This window comes from Fundulus heteroclitus, chromosome 1 (genome assembly GCF_011125445.2).
Source record: "Fundulus heteroclitus isolate FHET01 chromosome 1, MU-UCD_Fhet_4.1, whole genome shotgun sequence".
In the NCBI taxonomy this organism is placed as follows: Eukaryota; Metazoa; Chordata; class Actinopteri; order Cyprinodontiformes; family Fundulidae; genus Fundulus; species Fundulus heteroclitus.
The window spans coordinates 32,291,370-32,300,037 of NC_046361.1; the positions used below are offsets into that span (position 1 = coordinate 32,291,370).

Consider the following 8,668-nt stretch of genomic DNA (forward strand, 5'->3'; position numbering starts at 1 on the left):
TGAGTCATACTGTTGCTCAAGTATCGCTACTCTTACTTGAGTGAAATTTCTGGCTACTTTACCTAACTTCACAAATAAAGAACATGCTTTGTTTAACCAAAAATTGACCAGGCAGACAAAAATCTAGAGTTTATGTTCTTTTTTTGTATACAATCTTTGTCATTTTAAAGTTATCTTCTATCTGCTGAGCTCATTGCACCATTTGGAGGTCAAATGAACGTACAGTAAACAGCGGATATTGTAATTGGAAGTACTTTGCACTGTTCTAACATATAATGTATATACATTAACTACTATAAGTATTGCTTTTAAGTTTAATGCTAAAAAAAAATGATTTAGGAAGCAATTTCTTCCGCCCGAATTGGTTTTGTAATTATGTTATTCGTTGTATATTTTTTATTATTATTTTGTCTTTAAAATCTGCAATTTGCACATAACCTTATCTTTTTGTCTGTCCAATTACATAATCTTTAAACATTAAAATCACCAGTTGTTATGATTAGTTACTCAGTACTTGAGTAGCCTTCTCACTGAATACGATTTTACTTTTACTTGAGTAATTTTTTGGCTGACTACATTTTACTTTTACTCGAGTAAAAATATGTTGAAGTAGTGCTACTCTGAGTACAATTTCTGGCTACTCTATGCAAATCTGGTCCTGGGCTCCTCCTGGTGCATGATGATGTGAATATCCAGGCAGGTCCTGAAGGATGAAGGAATTGATACCACTGATTAGCCTCCACGCTCCCCTGAACTAAATCCAACAGAACATCTCTGGCCATCACGTTTAGGTCCATCCGACGCCACCAGGCTGCAGCTCAGACTGTTTGGGAGCTCAGTCACTCCCTGGTCCAGATCTGGAAGGAGACACTCCAGTCCCTAGGACACCATTCTGCATCTCATAAGGAGCATGCACTCCATATTGATGTGTTTAAAGTAGGGCTGGGCAATGTGGCTTAAAAATGAAATCTCTGATTTTATTATACCAAACCCAATTAATCGATTTTCCCTCTTTTTTCGTTTCAACAAAATAAATTAAAGAACTTATTTCAAAAAGTTGCTTTTATGCCAAGTATTTCATCCGGGAGTTGACTTGAATTTAAAGTGCAACTAAGTACAAGCTGGCAGACACAACCATCATAAACGATGAAAATATAACAAAATGTTTGCTGCTAGTGGTGTTACACAATGAGCTAAGAACAGGCAGTTACTTGTGTAACTTCAAACTGACTTGAAAAAAAAAACCGCGAATAAATAAATTAAAGTGCCTTGTATTTTGGTTAAAAAAAGTTTTCTCTTTACAAGATTTTGACAATATGAGCATGCTGTGCTTTTCGTGGAATACCAATGAGTGCATTGGCAAAATAAAATCCTGATTTTGAAAAAAATGTAATCATAAAAAATTGTAATTTTAAAATGTATCGATTTATTGGCCAACCTTAATTTAAAGGTGAATTAAATGTAAACATTAAACATTACAGATTTACCCACCCGTTCTTAGTATATACCTGCTTGGCAAACAAAAAGGGACAAAGCTTCCAGCAGAAAAAAAAGAATCCCCAAAAATAACCCCCAAAATTAGGTTTAATGAACTAATATATATCAGAACTCTTGGAAAACACATTAGTGAGACAAGAACATCATTATTATGAAAATATTAAACTTGGTATAACACTTTCTTCTTAGATGGATAATCTATATTATACCTTTCATGTCCCATTAAACATGGCAACACAGTCTGTTTTTCCAAAAATTACTAATGAATAATGTAAACCAAATGTTTAGTTTTTAAAAATAATTTGGCCCAAACCAGTCATGAAACCCTCAATGAAAAAGGCACAAATTATCAAAAATCTCTAAAGTAATGATTAATATGAAGTCATATAAAAATCAAGTAGAAGTATAGATACTAGGATTTTAAAAATACTTCTGTAGAAGTCGAAGTATCAACTCAAACGCTTTACTCAAGTAAAAGTATAAAAGTAGCGTATAGAAGACTACTTAAAGTATAGAAGTAGTATAAGTAGTAGTATAAATAAATAAATGTTATTTGGACTAATTTCAAAATGTAAGGAGTAGAAGTAAAAAGTAGCCTTAAAAATAATTACTCCACTAAAGTATAAATTACCAAAATGTCTACTTAAGTAAGATAACAAAGTAATTATACTTAGTTACTTGACACCTCTGTGTATATGTTCATTTATAAGGTTAAAGTTTCCTATATTTAATTGTGTTGATATTATTGTTCTATGTACATGCTGGATGTCTACTTACATCAGATGACCGATGAAAACAAGTTCTGGCTAACGTAACTTGTTTATTTCTTGATTAATGTACAATTGGTGTTTTTTAAATAAATAAACTGAAAAACTTAAAACACTATTAAACTTTAACATTTAGGGAGTGAGTCACACATGTAAAATTTTAAAACGACATCACAGACTACAGTTAAAACATTTTTTTGCTGGCTCGTAATCTAAAATAAAATATAAAGACAGCATAATAAAGTAGTTTGAATTCTGTTAGTTAATAAGGCATTAACTGTCAAAAATATCTTAGGTAGTTAAAAATAAATAAAAATAAAAAAACAACAAGAGCAGCAATACTACTACTACTACTACTACTACTACTACTACTACTACTACTAATAATAATAATAATAATAATAATAATAATAATAATAATAATAATAATAATAATAATAATAATAATAACATTATAACAACATTTATATAAATAATGTAATAATTTGTTAACAAATGAAAAGTAAGAGTTCACTCACTTCAGACCTTGGTGACAGACTACTGTTCCAAAAGGGGCGTGGCATTTCATTGACTGACATTGAACTCGACCAATCAGATCACTCCGCTGGGAAGGAAGGAAAAAGTTCAGGAAGTAGCTCACAGCAGCTACGCTTGTGTTTCTGTCAGCAGGTTTGGGTAAATGTTTCGGGTTTTTCGGGGAGGCAACACACAGCTAAGACAGATTTCTCTGTTTTGTAGGAATATGTCTAAAGCGCATAATGAACGTGGAACAAACAACAGGTCGGTGCATTCAGACACCATCGAGGAGGTTCACAACGTGCCGATGCAGGTGATCATCAGACCGTTTCCTCCAGAGCTGGACGAGCAGAAAGTCCAGAGTCTGATGGATACCATTAAGGTAGCCTGTCAACTATTTCATTAACCTACCAAGACCCGATAGATTTAGTCTAAACATAGGCTTTATGATGCCTTTAAATTATAAGTTTCTCTTCAAACATATTTTTCTTTCTCCTGACAGATCTGTAAATGAGGTTCACAATTGATTAGACATATGTTTGAAGGAAACTGACCCTTTTGAGCCTTTTTTCCCCAAATATCTAAAAATCTGTTTGGCCTAAGGTTCTAAAAGGTAAATAGAATTTTTTAGGAATACACTTGAAGTTGTTTTTGTATCATTACTCTAAATATTTTTTTCTTTAGAGAGAATGCAGAAATAAACTCACACCGACTTTAAACAACGAAAACTAACACCGTTAAATGACGGATTTTCTCTTTTTACATTTATTCTACCTACCTGGCACAGAAAGAGGTGTTTAAACTGATTATTTGGTGGTTTGAGTTCTGTACGGATGTGGCACAGATCTAAGTCTTGCTGTTTCCTGCTACTTAATATATTTTATACGTTTAACCTTCAAATATTCAGCTCATTTTAATATGTGTACATTTAAGGTGTCATATAAACCTTTTACTAGAAATAGACTGATATTTATGGCCAATGTCCCTTATTGTTCACCATTTTATTACATTTAAGTCAATATGTTGTGATTTTCCATGTCTTGTTTATTGATTTTATTTTATTATTTTTTTTACAAGTAAATTTGCACTGGGCATAAATATCTTTATACTAGAAACTGTTATGAGCTGTGTAAATGTAGCAGTAGCTTCTTTTCTCCTGAACGTCTAGAGATGGTGGCGAAAACATTTCTGGTGACTCTTGCATTGTGGTTAAAGATCTGCTCCAAGCTTGCACACTGGGAGAAGGAGATTCCCCTGCACCGATTTAATGAGATAGTGTAAAATAGATATAGATAAGGTTAGTATAATTAAAATTTTAAACATGTTAGATTACATGAAATTAATAAAAGTAATTAATGCATTTCTGGGTATTTTCTTTTTTTTCCGGCTACTAAGATCATCCAACTCTTGTCTATACCCGTTTACCCTGCGGCTCTGGAGGAGCTGGTGTATATCCCCAGCAGTCATTGTGCGGGAGGCAGAAAAACACCAGACAAACACCCATGGACACACACACACACACACACACACACACACACACACACACACACACACACACACACACACACACACACACACACACACACTCTCACACTCACTCAAAAGGGCAGTTTAGAGATTTAAGGCATCCTAACTGTGATGTTTTTGCACTGGACAATGCTGGAGGTCCAATGCCTCCATGAGTAGACCATGCCGAGTCAGAAAGAGCGTAAAATAGGAGTGGAGATTTTTGCTTTGAATTTTTTGTGTAAATATGGTATTTCTTCTGAAATGTATCATACCATGAGGATCTCATACGGGCCTGTGACTAAAACCGACGATAAAGTCTGAGCTCTTTGCGTTGGATCTCATTAAGCTACGGCAGACTGAAGGATCGCTGATAATCTAGCAACACGCAGACTGGTGACCCGCTGATCATCTGTTGGGAGTATGATTGATTTCACTTTGTTTCACACTGCTATTGTCTACACAGCCACACCAACAAAGTACTGACGACATATTTTCTTCCTCTGTAATCACCCAAGTACACTCAGGTGAAACCCGAAGGCCAATATTTAAATAAATAAAAAAATACAGATCGGCTTAATTTATCAGCTTAACCTATCTATAGTGTAGTGGTTAATGAGCAAAAAGGTTATTTTGCTTTAAAAGATGTTTTTGTAATACTTGCGTGCCTTGTGTTTTGATGCTATTGTGTGCTCTAATTGACGTTTTGCCTTTCCTTCCAGGAGACGGCAGACATCAGCGTTGTTCCTCCCATTGATGTTCTCTGGATCAAAGGCAGAGAGGGAGGAAATTACTACTACTCCTTTGGAGGCTGTCACAGGTTTGCTGCCTATCAGAGGCTCAACATGCCAACCATCCCAGCCAAACTCATCAGATCAAACATCTCAGACCTCACGACTTACTTGGGGGCTTCAACGCCTGACCTGCTCTAATGCTGTGGGGGGTTTTCTTGTAATAATCAGGGGTGTCCAGCTCCAGTTCTCAACTTCTGGTGTCATGCATGTTTTAGATGTGTCCCCGCTTCAAAACAGCTGATTCAAATTGCTGAATTATTTATTCAGCTATCAGTTGCAGCGGGGGATTGCAATACACGAGATTGACCAGCAGGGGGAGATAATGCTCTGGATGTAAACACATTTCTCACGTCAAATCACTGCATGTTTATTTTCTTTATTAATCAAATGGTTCTCATTAGAATTTTACTGAATTTTACACAACATTTTTTATTCATTGTATATCATTTGCTTAATTGTTTTATAAAATAGGTTTATGGTTGTGGCAAGTTGTACTATGGTATTTGTAGATGGAATTTGTTCCTTTCTTCTTTATTTACTTTTATTTGACTTAAATAAATCATACATTTACATAGAGAAGAATATTTATATATATTTTATATGAAACAATTTTGATCACAAATTCACTTTGATATTTATTACTTTACTTGTGTTCCGCTCCGAATTGTGAAGGGGGAAATTATTATTTTTAATTGGGCACACCTCATATGAAAATGCCAATATTTGTTTTATCATTTAAAAAATATTTATTCATTCATTAGACAGTTGCAGTTTTCAGTCATGGTTTCTTTACACACAGCCAGCTTTGACTGGGATGTTGTAGACAGCGGAGAAGATTGTAGACCAGATGTTTTGTTGAAGGAGTCAGGCATTCAGAGAATATCCTGATGACAAAATGCAACATGTTGAGTCTTGCAGAATTGTCAGATTTCTTTGTGTCGACTCTAAGAAGAATCTCAATCATTAAAATCCCTCCTTAACCAATGAAGAAACAGGGAAAATCTTAACTAGTTAATGTAAAATTGAAACGATTTGCGTATTGCAATGCATAGCACCAATAGTTTCAGTAAAAACATAAAGACAAAAGCCTTGTGCCTTGTGTATGTTGTTATTTTGAGTCCTTGAGACTGGCTCCACTCACTAAATCAGGCTGGACAGCTACTCCCCTGCCTCCGCCTTGGAGGAAGGAACTGAAGTTTTGCAAAATAATATAGGTAAAATATAGACGAGGCTTTTCCGACATTAGTGCTTTCACAATGTGAGCTCGGAGCCATTTGACGATCTCCCTTTGAGGCCATCGAGGAAATGAAGGGCGACCCAAGGGCAGCTTTAACCGACGGGCCCTAAAGGACTCTAAATGTCTCCTCTGAATCGTCGCGTGTGAGAAGATTTCCTGTAGCTCGCTCAGTGTCTGGAAGTAACCATATCCTCAAAGGGGGTTTGACACGCAATACCGGTATGAAAAAAAATTGCATTGCACCTGTTGCTGCTGGGAGCGGTTTCCATGGGAGGTTTTACACATTTTCTCTTTGAGGATTTAAACCAATCAAGGGATCAGGAGGAGGAACTGTTTCAGGCCATTTTGATTTTTTTTTTGTTTTGTTTTGGTTGGTTTTAATTGTCTCTATTGTTTATTTGCAAATGTTCTTGTCCATGGTGTCACTTGAAAGTTGCTCCTATGTGTCTTCAGGGGTTTTGTTTTTAATTGATTTTTTAGGTCTTGTAAGTTTTGTCCAAGATGTACCTGGAAAAAGTTAATTTTCTCTAAAACAATTCAAAAACAATAAGATGGAGACATGCTTTGTTTATAAATTTATTGTACATGGACATTGCAGAAATTGGGGGATTATTAGCTATAGCTGTTGATAACCTACCTAGTAATCTTTTATTTATTATTATACCCGTCTCAATAAAAGAATATACTTTTTGGGAGGGTGCTTTTTGAAATACTTTATAGAAGTAAATAACATGAAAAATATCTTCTTAGAGTCCAGTATTGACACTTTAGTTGAAAATGTAATGTTTGTAGTGGATTTAGATTTAAAAAAAAATCAGAATCCAAGTCATTCACATCCCTTCCAGTTGATCGTTGTTATCAAACAGAGTAATCAAGTTCAGTTTATTCAAATTAGTTAAAAGTTTTCTATCTAAGGAAACCCAGCAGATTGCATCGAGTCATTGATGAGCAGCATTTACTTCTCCTGGATGAGCGCACAGCAACAGTGGACAGTCTGTGCGTTGTTCCATAAACTTTGCAGCAATCCCTCATATTGAGCATGCATGTAGCGACAGTGGGGAGGAAAACTCCCCTTTAACAGGAAGAGACCTCCAGCAGCACCAGGCCCAGCGTGAGCCGGCATCTGCAAAGACTGACTGGAGGTTAAGACAGAGCAATATGTCTCTATGATTAAATAAAGATTCAAAGCAAAGAAACAAGAAATCTTAATGAGTTAGGAATAAACATTCTGATGATTAGAGGTTAAATTTAAAATATTTAGTCAGATTAAATAAATTAGAATAATATTGAAAAGTTTAGTTCTGTAAATACACAACTTAGTGAAACATGTAGATCAATTACACCACAACTGATGTTTTCATTCAAGCCTTTATTCATTTTATGATTTGCCACACACAGCTAATGAAAACGTAACTTTAAGGATTAGAATATGTTGAATCAGGCCAATTATAAAAGCCTAAGTAAAGGTTAAAAATGCCTCATAAAAGGTATTTTCAAAAGGTACTTTTGCAAACAAGCCGCATTGGAGCACATGTTGGATTTTTTTGATTTTTTTTTTTGGAACGCATGTTCTAATGTATTGAATAAGTAAATTAATGTGTCTTTAAAAGGCAAATGATAGGTTTTCTTGTATGACTTGGGCTCTAAAACCTTGAGTTAAGTCTGAGAAAAAGACTGGAGCAGGAACAGAAAGGGGACAGTAAACCGAGGCCGGCCTTTGAAGTCCAGCAGGCCCTGGCGCCTGAAAACAGCCTTAAATAAACTGAGGCACATAACTCTTTGCCTTGGGTCCTGTTGTGTCACCTGTCAATGAACCGAACTGCGTTTCTTGACCTGCGGATCTGAACGTCCTGCAGCATCGGGTCCACCCGGCCTCATGTTTGTCTCTTCAGTGAGTGTTTTTTTCTTTGAACATTGGTATACTCTGGATTCTGAACCAAATGGTGACCGAATTGAAAAACTATTGCCCTTTAAGCTGGTTTGTAGTCTCTCTTCCAAGTGAAAGGAGCTATAAGGAAACAGCAAGCTAAAAAAGTTAGCTAAAATTAAAGCAAAGTCTTAAATTTAAGTTCATCCGGGGGCTGGTTAATCCAACTGGGCTCGATGGTTCTGGTTCTGGTTCTGTGGCTCTCTTAGTCTGTCATTTTGGCAGGTCTCTCTTTAAGCTTCACTGATTTAGTATAAAGCAGCACACAGAAGTCCCCACACTGCAATGTCATCAGGTGTGTTGGAGTGTTTTTCAACATCTCAGTAGCTGCCATAAAAAATAGCTTTGCCCCTTTTTTTTATTATGAAAACCTTTTGTTTACATCTTTCAGAAATAGAGTTTTGTGATATTAGATAACGCTTGG

At 35.6% G+C, this 8,668-nt stretch overlaps 1 protein-coding gene across 2 annotated transcripts; it reads left to right on the forward strand.

The window, feature by feature from the left end:
- The first annotated feature begins 2,879 nt into the window (after window positions 1–2,879).
- On the forward strand, window positions 2,880–6,166 carry srxn1 (sulfiredoxin 1 homolog (S. cerevisiae)). 2 transcript variants are annotated; one of them, XM_012875452.3, is made up of 2 exons: window positions 2,880–3,162; window positions 5,009–6,166. In XM_012875452.3, the coding sequence occupies exons 1-2, from the start codon at window positions 2,944–2,946 to the stop codon at window positions 5,216–5,218; spliced, it is 429 nt and encodes a 142-aa protein (XP_012730906.2). In that variant the 5' UTR covers window positions 2,880–2,943; the 3' UTR covers window positions 5,219–6,166. The 2 variants fall into 2 exon arrangements, with proteins under 2 accessions (XP_012730906.2, XP_035997116.1); XM_036141223.1 differs by having other exon boundaries at window positions 2,880–3,093.
- Window positions 6,167–8,668: the final 2,502 nt, after the last annotated feature.